The following is a 24,691-nucleotide window of genomic DNA, read 5'->3' on the forward strand; positions in this document are numbered from 1 at the left end:
TCTTACTATGCCCTCTGCATCTTCGCTGGACTATTCAACTCTTTTTACTGTTTAGCGCAGGATATCCAAGGATATCTACCTTTCACTGTACCATAGATAATGAAAAAAACTTAAACAAAAGTAACATCAATTAATCCCCTTTCAATATGGATTAAAATGTGAGTGGGTCCATTAAATTGTTTTGAGTTGGAGCTAACAGCTCTCTTTAAAAAGTGATTTATTATCATTACACTTAACTGCCCAACATAAAGGGTTTACTCACTGAAAGACAAACTGAATTGTAGTTAATCAAGTCTTGAATTGCTCAATTTAACCTACAATAGATAAGCTGCAACTATAGCAGGATTTGAGATTGTATTCAAAAATCTGATATTTTTGCTTATATTTTGCAATTAATATTTATAAATTGTGACAATTCAGAGTTTAGTGAATCCTGACAATGTAGAGTTATTTTCTTGGCTGTTATATTGCGTCATTTTCCTGTTGCAAGCTAGGTGGCTAGACATACACCTGTTGATTTCAATTTATTTGATTTTTAATTAAAAATTTTATTCTTTTTAAAAAAAAGTGCAGTATGCCCACAATGCTGTCCTACTGTACGGTTATCTATGTTATGCTTTCTCTTGTGACAATATGTGTCGTTGGGGACACTGCACGCACGGCTATATTATTCCCTGCACAAAAACAACAAAGATTTGCAAAGAAAGAAAAAGAAAAATTGAGACTTGCCAGTCTTGTATGTTACTCACATTTTCTTGGAACCTGCGCGTTCCACAGTTTCACATCTAATTGATACAGACCTGCGAGTCTAGTACTACTCTGCGATATGCTATATCCTATACAAAATTAACAAACTTCTCTTATCTAAATAAAAAGATATTCAACAACAACAACAAAAAATTGTCATTACCTTAAAAGCGGATTCCAGGCTGCTTGACTCTTCAAAGGCCAAGTTTAGGATCCTTCCTAAATGATGGTCAAAGTCATTTATTTGTTGACTGTATTTTATATAATCAGACAGAAATCCCTAAAATAAACAACAACAACAAAAAAAGGTTACAAAATCAACAACACAGAGACATTTTTACTAAACTACAAACAGTAGCAAATTGAAAACCAAATGACATAATTTAGGCAAAAATAGCCAAAATGTGATTAGAACCAAGTTTGAGAATTATTTTTAAGTATTGAATTTGAAAATCTGAATTTTGCCATTCTAACTTTAATTCACTATAATTTGATGTTTAGTGAATACATTCCACATACATTGGTCCATGTGTAATAGTTCAATGGCTTTTTACATTTACATTTATTATGACAATTATACATTACATTATATTGCATGAATTAAATAAAAAGTCTTCACATAACTTTTTACGATAACTTGTACGTAAAGGGACACTATAGGCACCAAAACACCTTTAGCTTAATGAAGCAGTTTTGGTGGATAGATCATGCCCCTGTAGCCTAACTGCTCAATTCTCTGCCTATTAGGAGTTAAATTCCTTTGTTTGTACAGTCACACCTCTCTACAACTAACATGCACAGCCTTACTAAACACTTCCTGCAAATTGAGATCTAATGTTTACACTTACTTTGTTGCAAATTCTGTTTAACCCCTTCAGGACGGAGTCAATAGTACACGTTCTGATCAAAACAAAACGTAAACAAAAACTGGAATTTGCGCTATATGTCTGTTCAACCATAATTCACCTCTTTCATATTAAATGCACCCACACTTATTATATATCATTTTGTTCAGGAGAAATAGGGCTTTAATTTCATATAAAATATTTATATATGAAACAATTTATTATGAATAAAATAAAAAAAAAACTGTGAGAATTTTTTTTTTTTTTTTACATTTGTAGTTCCGCCTCACATTTTAGCTGTAAATGTCATAATACTGTTAGGTTTTACTGCAACAAAATGCACATATTTGTAATCAGTGATGTCTCACGAGTACAACAGTACCCCCCATTAACAGGTTTTATGGTGTTTTGGAAAGTTACAGGGTCAAATATAGAACGTTCCATTTTCAAATTGAAATTTGCCAGATTAGTAATGTTACCTTTGAGACGGTGTGGTAGCCCAGGAATGAAAATTACCCCCATAATGGCATACCATTTGAAAAAGTAGACAACCCAAGGTATTGAACGTGGGGTATGTTTAGTCTTTTTTAGTAGCCACTTAGTCACAAACACTGGCCAAAGTTAGCGTTCATATTTGTTTTTGTGTGAAAAAAGCAAAAAACTAATATTTGGCCAGTGTTTGTGACTAAGTGGCTACTAAAAATGACTGGACATACCCCATTTGCAATACCTTGGGTTGTCTACTTTTGCAAATGGTATGCCATCATGGGGGTAATTCTTATTCCTGGGCTACCATACGGTCTCAAAGGCAACATAACTAATCTGGCAAATTTCAATGTCAAAAAAATGAAATGCAAGCCTTATATGTGACTCTCTAACTTTCCAAAACACCATAAAACCTGTACATGGGGGTTACTGTTATTCTCGGGAGATTTCACTAAACACAAATATTAGTGTTTTAAAACAGTAAAACATATTACAACAATAATATAGTCCATAAAAGTGCCGTTTGTTTGTAAAAAAATGCAAAAAACGTCACCTTTACTTAAAATATCATCGTTGTAATACAATTTACCAGTTTTAAACACTAATATTTGAGTTCAGCGAAGTCTCCCGAGTAAAACAGTACCCCCTATATACAGGTTTTATGGTGTCTTGGAGAGTTACAGGGTCAAATATAGTGCTTGCGAATTAAATTCTCTGCACTTTCTCCCTGTGTTGTCAGGCATGTCAATCAAATTTTTATTAATCAAATTACATAATTATGTTACAAAATTACTTAAATATACACGTAGAATTTTAATATATATGCATTTATAGGTATTTAAATTCTACGTGTATACTAATGTAATCTTTTATGTAAATATATGTATTTATCTCTATATATATATTTGCGGTTATTTGTATTTTATATATAGATAGATATATATAGAATGTCATTCTAAGTGTATTCTGTTTCCAATATATATATATTAATAACAAAATACAGTTAGAATGAAATTACATATGAATATATAATTTATTTTACATTTTGTTTCAATATTTTATTTATTTATTTAATTATTTTATTTATTTATTATTGTAATTATACGTATATATATATAATATATATATGTAGATCTATTATATATATATATATAATTTATATACATATTATATATATGTAACGTCATTCTAAGTGTATTTTAATACTAGTATATATACTAATATTAATATTAAAATACATTACGTATGACGTTACATATATATAATATGTATATATATTATATATATAATATATATACACATATATTATATATATATAAAAAGGCATTTAATTTATTTTATAACATGTTAATTATTTTTTTTTTTACACTACCTACCAGCAGGGGGACTGTCTAATATTTTAGACAGTCCCCCTGCTGGCAGATCCACAGCCAGCTATAGGGGGCCATGTGATCGCTCTTTGAGAGCGATCACATGGCCCCCGGAGGCCTCATTTGCCGGAGGGGGGCTGCCTGGGCTCTCAGGCAGCCCCCCAGAAGAGGATCGCGGCGGAGGTGAGTACGCCGGACCTCCAGGGGCTGCAAGCCGTTACGGCGTTCTATGCCGCCGCAACGGCTTTGGAGCCCTTTAAAGCTGCGATGGCATAGAACGCCGTAACGGCGTTAAGGGGTTAATTTATAATTTATTATCTCCTGTACTAGTAATAGCATGCAAGACCTTGCATGAGCCTTCTGTATGGGATTAAAGTTAAATTTACAGAGCAGTAGATCAATACATCTAAAGCAAGTTTAACATCTCATTGAAAAATAAACCATTGTTTTTGCATGCAGCCTGTGTAAGTCACAGTCAGGCCAGGTGTGACTTGGGCTTAATGGACAGACACAAAAGTGATTTGAGCAGTGCGACTTCCAAGACATGATCTATACACCCAAACTACTTTATTAAACTAAAGTTGATCTGGTGAATATAATGTCCTTTTAAGCAATTATGTAAATGACTATTGGAATATATATATATATATATATATATATATATATATATATATATATATATATATAACATCTCACATATGATGATTTTTTTTTTTAAGTGTGTTATTGCTAATGTTAGCTGACATGGAAAAAGAGTAATTAAATTAATTGAATGAATTGGGAATATTTTCTGGACAATTGCCCTCTCAAAAGCTAGGGGCATATCATGAGTAGTATGAAATATCTACAGTGCCCTCCACAAATGTTGGCACCCTTGGTCAATATGAGCAAAAAAGCTGTGAAAAAAAATGCCTTTTTTGTTTAACCTTTTGATCTTTTGTTCAAAAACTACACAAAAATACTCAGATCTCATTGATATCAAACAATTGCAAACAACATAGGTTTATCCAAGAAAAGAAAATATTTGTTAAATATATGTGTGCCACAATTATTGGCACCCTTTTGTCAATACTTTGTGCTACTTCCCTTATATTAGACAACAGCACTGAGTCACCTCCTATAATGCCTGCTGAGGTTGGAGAATGTATGTCAGGAGATCTGAGACCATTCCTCCGTACAGAATCTCTCTAGATCCTTCAAATTTCAAAGTTGATGCTGGTGGACTCTCCTCTTCAGATCACCCCACAGATTTTCTATGGGGACTGGGATGGCCATGGTAGGACCTTTTTTTTGTGGTCAATAAACACTTTTTGTGTTGAATTTGTTATGTTTTGGATCATTGCCCTGCTTGAAGATCCAACCACGGCTCATTTTAAGCTTTCTGACCTAGGTAGCCAGGTGTTCATTCAATATCTGTTGATATTTGATAGAGTCCATGATGCCATGTACCCCAACAAAATACCCAAGTCCTCTAGCAGAAAAACAGCCTCATACCATTAACGAGACACCAACATATTTAACCCGGGGCACAAGGTAGTTTTTCATACGACTACTTATCTGTGTGCGTCAAACCCACTTCTGTTGTTTATTGCTAAAAAGCTCAATTTTTATTTCATCTCACCATAGAACTCAATCCGATTTGAAGTTCCATTGTAGTGTTTGACAAACTGAAGATGTTTGACTTTGGTTTTGAATGAGAGTAGAGGATTTTTTCTTGAAACCCTTACAAACAAATTCTGGTGATGTAGGTGACGTCAGACTGCAGTTTTGAAGACTCTCTGACACCAAGATGCAACTAACTCCTGCAATTCTTCAGCTGGGATTCTTGGAGATGTTTTGGCCACTCGAACCGTACTCTTCAAAGTGCAATGAGACAATATAGACACACATACATTTCCAGGTTAATTCATAACATTTCTAGTGAACTGAAACTTCTTAATTATTGCTCTGATGTTGGAAATGGGCATATTCAATGCTTGTGCTATATTCTTATAGCCACTTCCCATTTTATGAAGCTCCACAATCTTTAGCTATATTAATTGGTGTTACCCATTGTGATGAATGACTAAGGTAGTTTGGCCGATTGTGTTACCTCGTATTTATACCCACATGAAACAGAAAGTCATGGTTGAACAATTTCTTTTTCCTAGTCATCCAGGTGTACAACAATTTGAAATATCAATGGGACTATACTTCAAATATAATTCTCTCATATGAATTCATAGGAGCACAAATAACTGTGCCACATATGTATTTAAAAACTATTTTTTTTTTGTTTTGTCTTTATAAACCTGTGTTGTGTTTACAATTGCTTGATTTCCATGAGAGAAAATTATTTCTGTGTTTTTAAACAAAAGATCAAAAGGTTAAACTATAAAGACAACTTTTTACAGCCTTGCTTGCTCATATTTACCAGGGTTGCCAATATAAGTGGAGGGCACGTTACAAAGAATTTTAATGTGGCACACTGAAATAATTAATAAAGTACATTAAATATACTATTTTATATTGGATAGTTATAGAAGAGAGGGATTGCCAATCTTGGGAGGTAATATTAAAACCGCCACTTATATTTTGATTTGCCTGTTTTTCTTTTGTAGTATATGGGGAAAAAAAATTAGCCAGATCTGGTGTCTGTAGCTGTTGCAAGCAACTTACAGCCTATGCCAGCATACTGACAAATCAGCGTCTTCTCATTGAAATGCCTCTATGATCAAGTTATAAACACACACACACACAAATTATTTTCGTTGACAGACATTGAAAGCTGTACTACAGCTGGCTGGACAAGTCCTTGCCATGAGCAGACCGCGCACGCACAGCCAAGGACAGTAAAGACTGGCTCGCTTTACCGTAGAGCACCTACCACTTCCTGCTCTGATTGACAACCAAGGAGGTGTTGTGGCATGGACTTATAAATGAGCTACCCATTTATTTCCTATTGAAATCGGCACTTTCATAAATTGAAAAATTATAATGACAAGCTCCAAACACATAAAACACTTCAGCAAATGTCTACCCAGTGCTTAATTGCAATTTGTTTATCTGCTGAATTCCAATAAACAGGCTGAGAAAAGATTATAATAATTCTGTCACCTAAGTCTTAGTGCAGAAATTATTACCGTGTCAGTATAGTCAAGAGGATCATATTTGCTTTCTTGGAGAGCACGCCATATTTCATTTGATTCTTCGCTCATGATATGGACCTCTTCACTAAGAATTTTCCCTCTGAATCCACCAATTTCAATTTTTTCCAGTTTTAAGAAATCGATGGCTGCTGTAAATAACTCCTATAGAACATTAAAAAAAAATTGAAAATTATATCAATTTGTTTAATATCTTCCAGATATCGTATTCGAAGGTTAGAAGCTTATGGAGATAAAGTGATTTTCAACAAGATTATAATGTTCTGACATTTAATACTACCTCACTACAAAGCATATATATCATTGTTAGAACCAGATAAAAAAAAACAATTCATAGGACACTGTCATTACATTTTTCCTACAACAGAATCTTGCAACATCTTTCTCAGATCGATATAGAAGTCAGTCTGTGAATATTACGCACAGTTTTAGCAATTTTTTTTTTTGTATTTTACTTGTTTTCTTTTATTCTGTTACATATACCAATCCAAACTGTACTCTGTAGCATTAGCATAAAATTATGCACCTGGTTTATTTCAGGCACTACCCTGAAAATGTAACCACATCTTTAATAAGATCTTTTGGGAAAAAAAAGCATAATATATTAATTTGAAAGAGTGGATGCTTACCTAAATGTATTTGCTCATTGTTTAAATTAATACTACGACGGGTAAAATGTTTTATGTTTATTTATCTTGACATTTTTCAGATAGATATACTATTTTGTCACATACAGTAGGTGTATTAAAAATAGATAACTAAAAATGGTTAAATACCTTGCTTATGTGTATTTCCGAGAAACCAGATGATAGTTAAGGTCAGGCAGCTTCCTAAAATTACCAAAAGAAGGTGACGATAATATATGTACATGGTCATAATGCCTGCATACAGCAAAGAGGTGGTGACTGGCGTTTAGTGGACCCCAAGTAAATTGTCAAATAATTAGCACATGGTTTGACTACATATATTGGGTGAGTGTCAGGGCACGATGTCGCTTGGAGTGTTCCTTTAAGAAACGGAGCCTTAAGGTCATTTGGGTTTATGATATTTAATATAGGAATGTTGTATGTTTTCTATTTTTCTCTAATCTAGACTTATCTGGAGCATATGTATGACATTGCTCCTTACGGAGGCATTTAAAGCACGGATTCTTTACTTTTATGAAATCAATCCACCTAACCTATGTTCAGACATTCACCTGGACATACTACTATACCACCAATGCCACACAACGTACGCAGCCGTAAAATCAGCCACGCTTGCAGCAATAATTACTAAAGTGTCCTGGTGCTTTTTCATTTCTAACTGATGTTGTAGGCTTAATAGATATGCTAAGCATCATTAGCACAGTTAGAAATGCTTCCATTTTCATAAATGAATATTCAATGTGTGTGAAAGCTTGTATATGAATATGCAAGAGATGCACAGTGTCAACCTGGGGTTTAGCGATAGCTTCCCGATAACAAAGTTAATAACTATTAACTCAAGCAAGGGATTCATAGAATCTTTTATTATACAGTTATATGTGCACAAAAAGTTTAAAAAATTAACAGTTATATCATTGGTAATATCATCTAAGGTATCATTGGTTAAACCTGAGCCATGATTTTAAACCCTGTTTTGGGTTGATCCTAAATATAAACACACTATCACAATATTTGCTTAAAATGTGAATGAACTGTTTGGGGTAGGGAAGCTTTCATAAGTATTTTTGTAACTAATGAAAAAGTTATTAAGAAACTAGGAAGACGTAAGGGTATATTAATAAATTGTCAATTGCAGACAGTTTAAAGCCGAATACAAAATTCAGAATATTATATAGCCAGGTTAATATAATTGAGTGGAATAATTGTATTCTACTTTTTGCCTAAAAATTTGCAATTCCCAACAATTTGTGGTTTAGGGAATAGTCCTAGTTACTTGTCACACAGACATCAAGGGTCAGTTAGTGTTAATTATGATGCATTACAATGGAAACAAGAAGAAAACAGAAATTTGTGGATTTTAATAGGTCTTACAGCTTATCTTACATTTGCAAACATGCAGTAGGAACATACCCCAAGTAAATTGTCAAATCATTAGCACATGGTTTGACTACTTATATTGGGTGAGTTGTCAGGGCACGCCTGTCACAAGATGTCGCTTGGAGTGTTCCTTTAAGAAACTGTGCTTTATTTGCTTAACCCCTTAAGGACCAAACTTCTGGAATAAAAGGGAATCATGACATGTCACACATGTCATGTGTCCTTAAGGGGTTAAAGGAACACTATAGTGTTAGGTATACAAAAATGTATTCCTAACACTAACATATTCCTCAGCCCCCTACCTCTCCCCCACTGCCTCGATACTTTCCTCTGGGTTTTTTTTTTTTATGCTTGATGTCCTCATGCAGAGCAGAGTCAAACTCTGTGAAACTCCAGGAAGCACCGCTAGTGGCAGTGCTTAATGCCATGTGAACATTGTAGTTTCTCAAAAACTGCTTTTACATTGGAGGACCAATGGGGACAGGAACGGTACACTCAGACCACTTCAATGAGATGAAGTGGTCTCGGTGCCTATAGTGTCCCTTTAAAGGAAAACTATAGGGGAATTAGTTCAGATTTTGAAGACATAGGCCGGATTTTACCAACCCAGGTCCATAACTTTAATGCTCACTCAGGCTGAAGCTCATTTTGGGCCAGTTTTGCAAACTGTGGAACCAAATGGTTTTGCGTTATTTTAAACTTTTATAAAAAAAAAAAAATACAGAGTATTAAATAATTAGCAGATGTTGTTATAACAATCATTAATGGCCCAGACCTTTCTTACCTCTATGTAAAGTAATCGTTCCAGGATACTATCAAACCTATAGAATACCAGGTTGGATGGGAAGTCCCACATTTTCACATTCTCCAAGTTTGTAGAACTGGTGGATATTTTATCTTTGTATATTGAGAACGTCTTTTTGAAAGATTTAAATGTTTGGATTGTTTGCTGCACTCTTTCCAACCCTTCTTCCAACTCCATTTTAAATATCTCCTCCGGAATTAAGAAGTTTATTGCCTGCAAAAAAATAATAATTTTATAGTAATTTAAAGATACTAAACTTGATCATGTTTATAAGCCAGAGCTTTGAGAAGGACAAAACTGTAACGTACATAAAAATATAGGGGCTGAACTTTAAAAAAAATAAACTAAAAAAAAAAAAAAATCAAAACTTAATACAAATTTAAAGGGATACTATAGGCATATAGGTGTGACAAGGGCCAAAGTGTAAACAAAGTGATTTAGTGATTTAACTCCTAAATGGCAGAGAACTGAGCAGTGAGACTTCAGGTACATGATCTATACACCAATATAGCTTCTTTAAGCTAACGTTGTTTTGGTGATTATAGTGTCCCTTTAATTGTTGTTGGATTATTGAATATGAAATAGGTCTGACATTTGGTGCCCTCTAATACATGAGAAAAAAAGAATGGATGTAGAATATATATATATATATATATATATATATATATATATCTATCCATGGAAGAAAAGTAAATAGCTAAATAGCATATTACTGCATATATCTTCTCATACACTACTTCCAATAGTGCAAAATAAATCAGCATATTATTATATTGTAGACCAGACCAGGGGTATCAAGCGTCAACGATGTATAACATATCCACCAATCTGTCAGTAGCTTAGATCCATGTGCAAGGATAGACACTCAGAGTACAATAAAAACAATAAAGCAAAAAGGAACAGATAATCTATCATAATAAAAATACAGAGTAATACATATATAAGCAATAGTGATAAACATATCACATATCATCTACAAGTTCCTCTCTGTATTCATTCATTTTACAGCATTCTAAAATTTAGAATCGATCAACGGAGGAAAAAGCTTGTCCCAAAAGCTTGTCATGCAAATTTCTGTTAGTCCAATCACACTTATTACAAGAAATTGCAATACTTCATTAATGGACTTATATGGCAACTCAAATTTCAGAATCTGCTAGTCAAACCCACCCTACATACTATTAGAGACTAATGACTTTCACATTTAAATTTTCTGCAAAGAGATTTCACCCCAGGAGTGCCTGGTCTGGAATGCCGTTGCAGTTCTATCCAATACATATCGATTAGTTCAGATGCCATAGACCAGTATTAGAGGTTCCTGACAGACCAATCTCAAAGCTCATGATGTAATGTGTGGGGATTTGCACAAAAGAAAGAATTTTAAATATTGTATTATTTTGAATAGGTTGGTTTTCTTTTTCTTTTTTTTTTTTCATATTTCAATGCATTACTTGTTCAATGCATTAAAACGAATAGATCGGTTTCTGCCTGTAGTGTAGTGCACCTTTAACCACAGAGACAACAGTGGTAAACTGTCCGTTCTACTGAAACCCATGAACTTCCTGCAGCGCCACCTACTGGATGAATAGTGTAGTATTACACCATTTGAAGTATTTTGAATATATTCTTCTATATTTAATACCCCACTATTCCTTTTTCCCTTGCATTTTTTATGAGTGGCCCGGGAACGTTCACTGTGCATGTGAAGATTTTACCGATTATAAGAAGTACTTAGAATATCTAAATCCACCAGTATTCAGTGTGTGGTTTACACAACATTATCTCTCACAAAACTAGATTGGTCACTAAATATTTATTCCTGCATAACTGAGCTCAGTGTGATGCATTCTAAAGTTATATAAACAAAGTTTTAATTCGGGACAAAGCATCATTAATGAAGCATCCTCGGAGACTTCATGAGTAGTTACAAAGATGGCAGACATTGGCCGTGTGGAAACCTGCATGGTCATGGTTTGTCCTTGTTGCTCTAGATTAGAAGTTGGCATATATTAGCCAGTTCCATGGAAATGTATTTCTTTACACTTACCCGATCAATGAGAAGATTGCAGAGTTCTTGCAGCAGAACAATTATCCTCTCTGGAAAGCAGTAGTACTTGGAATTTGTCCAGATAAGGCATATGGTGTGGAATACCGCACTGTATAGACTTTCCACGTCTGCAAAGTTGGATTCCTCCAAATGGGCAATGTAGCATTTTAAAGGTCGGAGATACAATTCTATATCCAAAGCTTCTGAAAGAGCTGCAATCATTCAAAGAAGGAAACATTCTAAATCATTTTTCAATATATAAGAGCAAATCGTACGATTAAGATATTTACGTTAAACAAATAGAACTTTACAGAAGTCTTCAGATTGTTCGTTCATGTCATTTTATTGCTAATCATTCTATACAGCTACACAGGTCTCTAAGCCAGAAACGCAAAATCACACCATGCGTGGTTTTAAACAGCTTCTGCCTGTCCATTGTTTGGTGATTCCACCACTGTTTTTTTGCTACACTGATTAAGTTCTTCACATACAGAGTGTAACGATCTTCTGACACTGAATCACGTTTTAGCATCCTTTATACCCAACCCCTTCCTCTCATAAGGTGTCACAACATGAGGTTCCTGATCTAGTGGTAGCTCCTATTTTTGAGCTCCCTGGAAGCGGTCATAGTGTCCATGATCCTATCTGTTCCTGACCATCTACATATCCGTTACTGCTATCCTAATTTTCTGTGTACTCACTCCAACTTGTTTCTAATACCCAATCAGCAATGTATCTTCTGGATAAGTGTTAAAGGGGATCGGTCACTTGGATTTGTCCTTTTATATTTACTTATCCCTTGTTTTAAAATGTATATATTAGTGTGAAAACATGTGCCCTGGTTGAGCCTGGGTAGAACTAGAATGTGATGTAATTTCCTGCATTTTTAATATGAATTTAACAGAACATCTGCCTATGCTACAGTCTGTAATGAATGCTGCAGCTGGACTGATTTTCCTCTCCTGTTGCTCCTCTCACACCTCTCCCCTCTGTCAGTCCTTACATTGGCTTCCTCTATCCTATAGGAGTCAATTCAAGGTACTAATTCACACCTATAAAGCACTGACCAATTCTAGCCCATCCTATATCTCTTCACTGATCCACAGGTATGCCCCTTCTCGGTCTCTCCGCTCTGCCCATGACCTTCTCCTGTCTGCTGCTCGCACCCGTACAGCCAACTCACGCTTGCAGGACTTCTCGCGGGTGGCTCCTTTCTTTTGGAAAAGCGTGCCTACGACCATCAAGCTCTCCCATAGTCTTCAATCATTTAAAAAGTGCCTCAAAACCCACCTCTTTAGGAAAGCTTTTGGACTCCCAGAGTAACCTCTACCTCACATACCTGTCTCTTGCTCTCTCCTGAAGGGCAGCACTCTACTCTCTCCTCCAGCTCTGCTTCACTCCACCTTGTTTGATTGCTACCTCCTGTCCTGTCCTGTGTTTTATACCCCACCTCCTATAGACTGTAAGCTCGTTAGAGCAGGGCCCTCTTTAACCTATTGTTCCTGCAAGTTTTGTTATTGTCTCATTTATTATTAATTCTCACCCTTTGATAATATTATAAAGCGCTACAGAATATGCTGGCGCTATATAAATACCAGTAATAATAATAATCTCAGTAAGAAGGTGAACACAATTTATAGATTATGCTCAATGTTTCGTTCAACTGTGTCATTTCCAGAGAAGTGAAAGTTACACAATTAAAGTGAAGACTACTATTATAACAGTTTTACCATGCTATAGTGTTTCAGTACAGATGCACCAGATCTCGAACGTTACATATAATGTACTACAGGGCTGCAATTCAGGAGATTCTTTGTTCTAGTTTAAAATATTCTACTGGTATGTATTTTAAAAACTTCTCCCTATCCCAGTGTCTCCTTTTTTGTATAAAGCTTTTATTCAAGATGATAAGATAAATACAAAAAGTAGGCATCACGCAAATGTAACATAAAAAAAACCAAGTGAATAGTCAAATATATATATTTATTGTGTTAAAAAAAAGATTTTTACCTCTCTATCATTAATTATTTTTTTTTCTTTTGACTTCACTATATCCATTTCTGCTTTACTCCAAAAGATTTCGTTAGGGCTCAGTAATGTCCAGTCTCAGTTAATTTTATATGCGTCTGCAGAAGTAATACAGGGAAGGCCCTGGTGGAAGGAGTTTTTAGGACCCTCTCTACTATTTGCCCATCCTTGGAGGGCTGTATGTTTTAGCAGTGTCTGTGTGTTTGAATTTTACCATGTTTTTGTATTGAATGTGTGAATGTAGATGTGTATTTGTGTGTAGCCTTGACTTTGAATGCATTTTGTGTATGTATGCTGTTTTTGCATTTAGATGCAGCACTGTATTTGTATCTTGTGTTGGTGTTTAAATGCAGATGATGTTTGGGTTAGGTGTTGTCATTTAATTGTAGTGATGTATTTGTATGTAGTGTTGGCATATATAGACTGTATGGGTGTGTGTGTGTGTAATGTTGGTTTAATAATGTTCAGATGTATGCACATATAAACATACACTGCCAGACACACACAAACTGCCACAAAATACACATACACACACACACACATAATGCCACAAATACACTCCCACAAACACAAATAACTGTGTGTATGTCTATGTGTTTGTGTGTGAAAATTTATGTGTGTGTGTGTGTGTGTGTGAGAGTGAGAATGTCTGTATCTCTATATCTTTGTGTCTGAATGTGTGTATCGGTCTGTGTGTATATCTCTTTGTCTATGTATCTTTTTCTGCATTTGTGTCTGCATGTATATATTTGTCTGTGTATCTGTTTGTCTGTATGGGTATCTGTTTGCATGTGTGTCACTGTGTGCCCTGTTGTATCTGTATGTGTGTCACAGTTAATATGTGTCATTCTCTGTATCTGAATGTTTGTCATTAAGTGTGTCTGTGTATCTTCATTCGTGTCTATATGTGTATCTGTCTATATGGGTGTGTGTGTGTCTATATGTATGTGTATCTTTGTATTTGTTGGTCTGTATGTGTATCTGCTTGTCTGCATATGTGTATCTGTATGTCTGTATGGGTATCTGTTTGTCTGCATGTGTGTCTGTATGTGTATCTGTTTGTCTGCAGGTGTGTCAGTGTGTGCCCTATGTATCTGTATGTGTGTCACTGTTGGTATCTGTCTGCGTGTCATTCTGTGTGTGGGTCTGTGTTTGTATCTGTACAAGTGTCATTTTGTGTATCTGTATGTGTGTCATTCTTTGAGTCTGTATGTGTTATATTATTCAAATGGAGGGGCGAGGGGGGCGGAAGGGAAGGAACATGGGGGGGGCCCAGGGCAATTTTCACACCGGGGCCCTGTAGTTTTTAGTTACGCCTCTGACTGACAGATAGATACACATGCACACTAGGAGTTGTAATTTCATATTTTAGCCACCCTCTTGGTCCCATAACCTTTAGGTGCAGCAGGGTGGCTTCCTGAGGTCCAGTGGATCTGGCTGAGGCTGATGGGAGTCTTGGATTAGAGCATGCTTAACCCTGCCTCTTTGTGCCTCCTCTCTTCCTCCCCAGGTGGCTCTTGCTACAGGAACTTTTCCCAGCACTGCTGGCCGGACAGGGGCCCGGTCACACTGTTAAAGGGCCGCAACACCCGATCAGAGATTGCCATCACGGGGGCCCAAAGTTTGAGGGCCAATCGATGGGCATACTGGAACTTGTGGTAGTTTTGCCACAGATTATTCTGTAAGAAAAAGCCTCCCACCCTATACCTTCCTGAGATCTGCCTATTGTCTCAGGTCTGATGTATGGGTCCCAAACAGTTGTATAGTCTCAATACCTAGGTTGATGGTAATATATAGATACCTTCTTCCACTCCGGATATCAACTCCACAAAACTGTCATAATAGCTGCTCCTCTTTGAGTGCAATATATTGATCACTTTCTGGACATCTGGTCTTTGCAACTAAGAAAAAGAGAAAAAATAATGTGAAAGAATATTTAAGATGGTTACCTGCTAAATATGCACATCAATGTTATGTTTAAAGTGGGCCCTGCTGTGATTTGTTTTTTCCTTTGGTATTCTTTTCTTTATTCCTCCAGTACTTAAAGGAACACTATAACATTCGGAATACAAATTGGATAACATTATAGTGTTCCTGTCCCTAGTAGTATGAGGTGTTGACCATTTCGTATATAGAAAGAGTTAAAAACCCTTTTTTTACTTAACTTGCTTCCTGTGCTGTGTCTCTCTCAATGCTCACCTTTGCTCTTCAGGCGCCATTACAGAGGAGGCAGGGCTTCCCCTCATTTGATCCAATTAAAGGCTTATAGAGAAGCATTGGGGAACTAATGCGCATGCATGAATCAATGCTTTAAAGTGGAGTTTCCTGTTTGCTACACAAGCACCTCTAGTGGCTTAACCCAGCGATGTAAGAATTGCAATTTCTCAAAAAGAAGTGTTCCTGCTGACTATAGTGTTTCTTTAATGATTACATTTCCTTCCATGCCACTTAACTTTATTTATAGTTATTATCGTTTTGTCCTTGATCTTTTTGCATCTCGATATACATGTGCAGACATTGTGTTCCCCTGTGACGATGATGTCTATTCCTTGCCCTTCTGTGGGATTTACTTTAGGAATGGGTAAATTTGATTGGCCACTGAAGCAGAACCTTGTTTAGGCACCAGCAAATGTCAGATTGTGTCAACTTGACTGCTTTACATAAGGAAAAATAGTCCTTTCTTTGCTATATATATATATATATATTATGAAAATTAGAAAACTCAGGAAAAAAACAGAAAAAGAGGTTTAGACACAGGAAGCAATATAGAAGCAGATTAAATATTGTTTATTTTGGTGACAGAGCAGCTTTAAATATTCAACAAATCATATAGTAATGTCTAAAGTAAAACCACATACCAATTTTGTAACTGCTACACTTTTTGGATATGTTGCCAATCCTGCAGATTACCTGATCATAAATGCCAAGGAGATTTTCTTTTTGCCTAAACCAAAATTCGAGTTCAGCTGAAGGTCCCGGATATTCACCCTGTAAAATCTTTTGTGCCGAGTCACGCTTTAAAACATCACTAATTTGATGAGTCCATTGGATTACCAACGTTTCTATCGAATGAAGAGTAAGTCTTTCATTGAGAGACACACTGAAAGAAGGAAAACATGGGGAAGAAAAAATGTTTATGAATTTACTTTTACAGTTGGCTGAAATGTGTCTAATTAAAGTGTAACAATGATTGACACATACTTATTCTCTTCCATTCGTTCAATAAATGTGGGCAGGGGTAGGATAGTTCTTCCTGATACGAGCCCTTGTAAGTCCAAAATTTTACACTTCATCTTTTCCACATGACTTCTTACATCTTCAAGAACTACTCTTGGACAGTCAGCATAATTTTTCGGATTTGAAAGAATAGTAAGAAACACCTGGAAATATAAAGGAATTGCAATGAAGAACATATGTATCACATCAAGAACTATACAAACATAAAGGGGTTATTTACTGAAGTGAGAATTCAAAGTGATTTTCAAATTTAAGACCAGAGTAGTCAAACTGAAAAGCATTGCTGACTTTGTCCAGTTTGGCTATTTCAATCGTAAATTTAAAATTCACCTTAATATTGGGAGGGGATGGGGATGACCCAGCTGTCATGGTCCATATTGGTACCAATGACAAAGTCAGAGGAAAATGGAAGGTCTTAAAGAATGAGTTCAGGGAACTAAGAAGTAAGCTAAAGAAAAGGACCTCCAAGGTAATATGTTCCGAAATATTATCTGTGCCATGCGCTACAGCAGAAAGGCAGCAGGAGATTATAGAGGTCAATGCATGGCTGAAGTCTTGGAGGAGATTTTAAGCTAGTAATAGTGGGGGAGTGTCATAGCAATCTAGAAAATGGAGATAGAATATAAAGGAGATGGGCTATAGCTCAGTATAAGGGGGGAGGGGAACGCTCAAAACAGAGGAGGTATGTAATATTGATAAAGATTAACAAAAAGTACAAATGACTCATGATAATATTAAATGTATGCTTACTAATGCAAGGAGCCTATATAACCAAATGGGGGAACTAGAGGCAATAGCACTCACTAAACAATATGATATAATAGGCATAACAGAAAAATGGCAGAATGAGACATATGACTGGGCAGGTAGCTTAAATGGGTACACGATGTTTAGGAAGGATAGGAAAAACAAGAAGGTTGGTGAGGTATGTTTTTATGTCAACCATGAGTTAAAGTCAAATCTTAGGCATGTGGAGTGTGACGAGGAAAATGTGGAAGCTTTATGGGTAGATATCTGCTTGGGGTAAAAGAAGGGAAATCAATTATTGGTTGGGATATGTTATAAACCACCTTATGTAAATATTAATGAGGAAGAACTGCTGTTAGAGCAAATTGGGAAAGCTGCAAATCGGGATAACACGTTCATCATTGGAGATTTTAATTTCCCGGACATAAATTGGGATAGAGGGACTAGTACTTCAGCAAAGGGAATCAGGTTTTTGAATGTGTTAAATGACACCTTCATGTCACAAATGGTACAAACACTTACTAGAAAGGATGCTTGTCTGGATCTCGTTATAACAAACAATGTTGATCTTTTGACCAACATTCAAGTAGGGGAGCATTTGGGAAATAGTGATCACAATTAAAAAATTCAAAAACACGTGGGGTATACTGTAACCGCGGCATTTGGGCATTTGCCCATAACAATAATAAAACGTATAATTTAGAAAAGTCAATATCAATAAGATTAGGGAAGCTCTATAACATATTGACTGGTATAAACTCCTTAGTGAAAAAAACACTGAGGATAAATGGAAACTCTTCCAACAAATATTAGAAAGGTACACTTGTCAGTATGTACCGTTGGGTAATAAATATAAAAGAAAGGATATCATGGCACTAGAAAAAGTGTAAAGACAAGCTACAAAATTGATAAAAGGAATGGAGCATTTTTTTTATGAAGAAAGGTTAAAAAAGTTAAATTTCTTTATTTTGGAAAAACGGCACCTCGGCGGCGATATGATAGCATTATACAAGTATATTCGGGGGCCAGTACAGACCTTTATCTGGAAATCTATTCATAAACAGGGCTATACATAGGACTCGAGGTCACGCATGTAGGCTGGAAGAAAGAAGATTTCATCTAAGTCAAAGAAAAGGTTTTTTTTACAACAAGAACTAGAAGGATATGAAATTCTCTGCCTAAAGAGGTGGTTTTATCAGAGTCCATACAGATGTTTAAACAGCAATTTGATAAATACTTCCAAAAACATAACATACAGGGATATAATTTTTAATTAGTGGGGTAATAGCTGCTTGACCAAGGAGACATCTGACTGCCATTTTGGGGTCAAGAAGGATTTTTTTCCTAGTTTGTTGCAAAATTGGAAGCGCTTCAGACTAGGTTTTTTGCCTTCTTTGGGATCAACAGCAAAAACATGTGAGGAAGGCTGAACTTGATGGACACATGTCTCTTTTCAGCAATGTAACCTTAAAGGGACACTATAGCCACAAAAACTACTTTAGCTTAATGAAGCAGTTTTTGTGTATAGATCATGCCTCTGAAGTTTCACTGCTTAATAGTCTGCCATTTTTGACCAAAATCACTTTTGTTTCTGTTCATGCAGCCCTAGTCACACCTTCCCTGGCTGTGACTGACACAGCCTGCATGAAAAAAATAGTTTCATTCAATTAGATGTAACTTACTTTAAAAGTTTGTATCTCCTGCTCTGTAAATTGAACTTTAATTACATACAGGAGGCTACTGTAGAGTCTAGCAAGTTAATTACAGACCAGAATATAAGACTTTTTTTAATTAAAAAGAATTTGCAATATAGTAAGTATAAACATTAGATGATTCTTTACAGGAAGTGGTTTAGGAAGGCTGTGTAAGTCACACGCAAGGTGGTGTGGCTAGGGCTGCATAAATAAAGCGATTTAACTCCTAAATGGCAGAGAATTGAGCAGTGAGACTGCAGGGGCGTGATTATTCCACCAAAACGGCTTCATTAAGGTAACGGTGGTTGGTGACTAGTGTACCTTTAAATTCTCATTTTAGTGAATAACCCTGATGATATTAATATAATCTATGTTGGAAAGATCCAGAGAGAACAGGGTTTGGGGCAAGGTCTATCAAATGCAGACATACCCACAATTTAAAATTTCCAGTATGCTTAAATTTTGAGTCATGTAAATTATATATTCTGGGCGAGGATTTGGCAATTCCATGACCAAGGATGAAAACGTTGAGAAAAAACTTTATGTATTAAACACAATTTAAGCATAAAATATAAAAACAACTATTAAATGTTGATTAACTTTACTTGTGTACATTTTCCAGCATACTTTCTGAAGATCCCCATAACTTGTATCTGGTGAATATATATATATATATAGTAAAATATATATATTTAGTTACATATTGCAATACCTGATTAATACGGAACTGTTTCAAAATTATATCGAAACTATTGAAAATAGATAAGGGCAAGGATTTTGACAACTGTAAACTTACCTCCCTAACAATAACGTCCACTTGTTCCAGAATTAAAACAGATACTTCACCCATTCCGATTTCCTGTTTAAAATTAGTTGTTGAAATTGTCCTAGGTACTTTCTTGAACAAGCACAGGAGTTTGGTCTTCAAGGATATAGTCATCTGTGCGATGAAGATAGTTTTATTAGATAATACAAATAGAATATGGAAAGTATAGATTACAAGACCACAAACACAGATTGCAAACACACATATGAAGTAAGGAAAATTCAATATATGCTCAAGGAAACAGGGATAAAAATGTTCTCATAGAAATTTTCATCTTACGTTTAACCTTAGCATGAGGAGGCCTTTAGATGTTGCATAGTGATTTCATATCTGTGAGGTGGGGTGAGTTGAATAACACAAACCTTCACATGAGGTGATACTGAATAACTACAAAAAAAGTAATCTCACCTGGGCATACAGGAAAGAATGGACAAAGAAAACAAATAATTGCATGAAATAAATAAATAATGAGCATGACGACACTCAAGAAACCAGAAAAAAAAAACTAGCAACTACAATCCTTTCTTTCTAACCTCCTGTATAGTGGCAAATTATAAAACTTGACCTCATCTAAATTATAAACTTTAGAAGTAGCAAAAAAAAATAAACAAAAAATAAATTGGTTTGAAAATAAGGGAAACTACAGCCCTACTACCCCAAAGCCATGTAAAATTGCTCTTTATCTTATAATTTATAGCTCTGTAAGAGGGACATGCATCAGTTTTGTTAAAGGGACACTATAGGCACCCAGACCACTTTAGCTCATTGAAGTGGTCTGGGTGCAGTGTCCCTATTGCACTTAGAGAAACTGCAATGTTTATATTGCAGCACTAAGTCTGCCTCTAGTGGCGGTCTACCAGACAGCCACTGGGGGGTGCTTCATGGATCCTGATGGACTTTTGGTCCGATAACTGACGCTTGACGTCCTCACTCTCTGATGAGGACATCCAGCGTTAGCTATTTCCCCATAGGAAAGCATTGATTGAGGTGGCCTAATTAGTGCGCTGCACTCTCCGCGCATGCGCATTAGTGCTCGATTGTCAAGGGATGTTGGAGGAGTCACAGCCACGACCCAGCGACGAGAGACATCAGGAGCTGGGATCAGGCAAGTAAATAAAGGGTTGAAGGGCGTGAGGGAGGAGGGAGACAGAGGGAGCAATAGTGCCAGGATTACAGCTTTGTATGCTTGGCATTATAGTATCCCTTTAAGCATTCGACATCCAATCCAGGGGGACATTGATCTAACCAATCGGTGTCCTATCCCTTGGAATGCTGGAAAAGTGCATTGTGCATGCCTTGTCACCTTGCAACATCCTGACAGGAGGAGAAGAGAGGGAGTCTAATCAGTGTAATTCATGCAGAGCAGGCTCCAGTGTTTGGTTTCTCTCTCCTGCTTCTGCACGATGATGAACTGTTTCTGTCAAGAGGAAGGCTGAAGAAACAACCACAGCTGAGAGGCGTGCCCAACAATACAATCTGACCAACTTCATAGTACATTTATAAATGTTTATTGCATACTTTTCAAAGTTTTTCTTGCTTTATTTTGTTTTGTATAAAAGTGACTGCTTGCTTGTTTAAAAAATAAATAAATGTCAAGTGATGCATGTCCCTTTAATGATCCGTCATTAAAATATTATTACTTATAGATGCTCGTAAGGAATATGTATTACCATATAGGAGCACTACTTGCACCATTTGGGAACATATCACTCACTCACAGAGGGAGCTAGAGAGGAAACAATGTTCGATGGGTGGTCATTATACAGGCCACATGGGGACTGCATGTCAAAAGAGGTTGATGAGCTGTTGTGCAACGTTAAATACCTCCACCTCTACTAGGGCCAGATGCTTCCTTTTTGTACAATAGCTAGTTAACATGCACACTGTACAGTAGATAATCCTCTCCGATGTCTCATCAGAAATCACATGCCTGTGTTGCCTCTTCTATACTCTAAGTTGAGGTTAATAAATTAAAGTGAGAATTGTTGTGAATTCAAAGTGAATTTTAAATGTAAGGCCAAAATCAGGAGGGAATCTGGGGAGAGAGGGAGCTACAGGGCAAATTAACCCCAACCAGCTGCCAGATGGCTACCCGCACCACAGACCTGCAATTTTCATATACAGTACATTCCTGGCTTGCGGCTGGAGATTGAGTATGGGTGGACTTGTCAGTGGTATCCGGGTCAGGCAGTACTTTATCTGTATAACTGCCAGACCAATTGCATGAAAGTAGGCTGAGCCATAATAACACAGTGTGACCTCTTGTAATCCCATCTACATGTCCTTATAGCTGAAACCCTCCATGTTGCTGAGCTGAGTTTAGAAATTACAGGTAGGGGAAATGTGATAACACAGGCACACATGGAGAGGGACACAAGAGAGAGAAGGGTGTGTATGACAGAAGTGGGGTTGTGAAGTGCATGGGTGGAGAGATATAAATGGGGTGTATAGGCAAAGTGTAGTTTATGGCCAGAATGACAAAAGGCTGATGCATGGGCAGATAGAGAGAAGTGGGTTATATTGGCAAAAGGATATAAGTGGGGTGTACGGGCAGAAGGGCAGATGTAGGATGTATGAATGTGAAGGTTGAGAAGTGGGGTGTACAGGCAGAGTGTGTGAATATGTGGTGTATGGGCAAAGGGTACAAGTGTTGGGGATTAGGGGTATGGGTCAATGGATACAAGTTGGGGGCAGAGGTTCACAAATGGAAAAAGAGGGGTACTCTATGCAAACACACTAGTATTGTATTGTACAAAAGCAATCCACACAAATATACCCCTGCACTCATGGAGCAATATCCAGGTTTTTTTTTTTTTATTGCTGTGGAACTCTGGATTGCACTCATTACATTAACGAGTCCTACAGCAATAAACGCATGGGTTTATTTACTAAATGTTGATTTGTAGCAAATTGAAATCCATTGCAGAAGACTAAAATAGCCAAACTGACTATAGATCAGATGTAGACTCCAAGTAAACTATATTTGCCTTCATTTGGTAATTCAGATTAAAATTTCCCACAATTTAGAGTTTTATATATACACACACATATAGGCAATTAAATGATCTTCCAGTTCTCCTCCTAAGATTGGCCTCTAGATCTGACCCTGATCAAAACAGCCGCACTGAAAGAATTCTCCAAGACATTGATACTTTCAGTTTGGCTAGTTTACCCTTACATTTGAAATTCACTTTGACTTAGCTGGCACCTCATACAGGCAATTTAATAACAAGTCAATATCTCAAAGGGAGAGTCCAGGATACCAAAGATGGAAAAATGGTCCTAATGCATTCCATGTCCACAAGAATGGTCAAAATGTCAAACACTACACAGTACATTAGAACTTCATTACTGATCTTCTCATGGCCCATAGCTCTGTACTTTTTAAAAACTCAATAAAAACAATGCATGGAAAAAAAATTAATTTTCATTCATGTACCCACATTACAATCTTTGACTTTCGTAGAAAAAAAAATATTTTGCAGCAATTTTCACACAATTTCTAGAATGCACATATTCCTTACTAAATTACTTTCAATTACTTAATTATCAATAACTAGATAATGAATCTGTTGCAGGATTCATTCATGTTTCTCCTGAATCAGAGAGGATAATACCCCTGGTTAGTACATCCCTCTAACTAACCTGATCATCTGCAACACGCAGAGTGTCCCCAGGTCCTGTGAATAAAAACAGCCTCTGGCCCTCAGGGGCCCCCAGGAAGACCAGCAGCTGCCTCTGGTTCTCCTCTGAGGACACAAATCGATTCCATTTGTCTGCTTTGACTTTGAGAGTTTTAAAGGCTTGCTCCTTGATGTAATCTACACGTCTGTCCTGAGCCAGCATGTTTCTGGGAGACTCTGCAGGCAAAGCACTGCTGGGCTCCATCTGATGTCTGTCCTGGGTTCCTGAGGTAAGTAGAGAAGGTGCAGGGTGTCCCACTGTAAGTCCTGGATCAATCCAGCCAATGCATCTCTCTACTGGCCTTTCACTAGATTACAATGTTCTGCATTATTGCATTGCTTCTTCAGCTTTTTGAAATTAGGTTTTGCAGGAAATGCTTTTAATAAGGTGCAGCTGTAATTTAGTTTACCTCCCTGTCTGGTGCCTACAAATGTTCTGTGCTGCTTGATGTTAGACCCCCACCTCTCCCCATGATACCTGAGGAGAGGAACAGTCCTGCCCCCTATCACCGAGCCTCAAGCAAAGAGATCTGTAGCAGGATCAGCTTCCTATATCAGACACACTACATACAAAGTATCAGCCAGGAAACAAGGCTTATTTGGAAAATGAACACAATAAAGACTCATAAGGGTGAATGGGCCCTTTATTTTGCTGCCCACTCTCCCAGTCCTATGTGTGCAATGTGACAGCACAATACATTAGGTGTGCCAGAGCGTCAGAACTTTGTTTAAAACAATAAAGTTAAAAAAAATAAGATACAAAATATAATTTTGCACTAGTTGCCAGGTGTAAACACTGATAGTTTTTACTAGATTATTTTTACTTCAAAAACATAACAAGTTGACTCAAACTCAGCAAGGGTCCGGGGGTGTTATTTGTCCCTTGCGTACCTCTGGGGTCCAATTACTTTTGTCTCTAAGTATATATCCCCTGGCTATCTGGTGTTGCCACTGTAAAGGTGTGCATACTACATTATTGTTGATGGTCAACCAATGATTTGACTAA

General features: G+C 36.6%; 1 protein-coding gene across 1 annotated transcript in view; it reads right to left on the bottom strand.

Moving 5' to 3' along the window:
- Positions 1–20,116, bottom strand: part of LOC134571235 (dynein axonemal heavy chain 11-like) — a 260,314-nt gene extending 240,198 nt beyond the window's left edge. Inside the window, exons 1-8 of the mRNA XM_063429407.1 lie at positions 19,973–20,116; positions 16,700–16,878; positions 16,409–16,598; positions 15,300–15,399; positions 11,471–11,682; positions 9,403–9,636; positions 6,571–6,738; positions 911–1,027 (exon numbers count right to left, since the gene is read on the bottom strand). Of these exons, the coding sequence (XP_063285477.1) occupies positions 911–1,027; positions 6,571–6,738; positions 9,403–9,636; positions 11,471–11,682; positions 15,300–15,399; positions 16,409–16,598; positions 16,700–16,878; positions 19,973–20,116 (1,344 nt within the window). The remainder of the gene's footprint in view (positions 1–910; positions 1,028–6,570; positions 6,739–9,402; positions 9,637–11,470; positions 11,683–15,299; positions 15,400–16,408; positions 16,599–16,699; positions 16,879–19,972) is intronic.
- Between the last annotated feature and the right edge of the window lie 4,575 nt (positions 20,117–24,691).

This window comes from Pelobates fuscus, chromosome 8 (genome assembly GCF_036172605.1).
Source record: "Pelobates fuscus isolate aPelFus1 chromosome 8, aPelFus1.pri, whole genome shotgun sequence".
Lineage (NCBI taxonomy): Eukaryota > Metazoa > Chordata > Amphibia > Anura > Pelobatidae > Pelobates > Pelobates fuscus.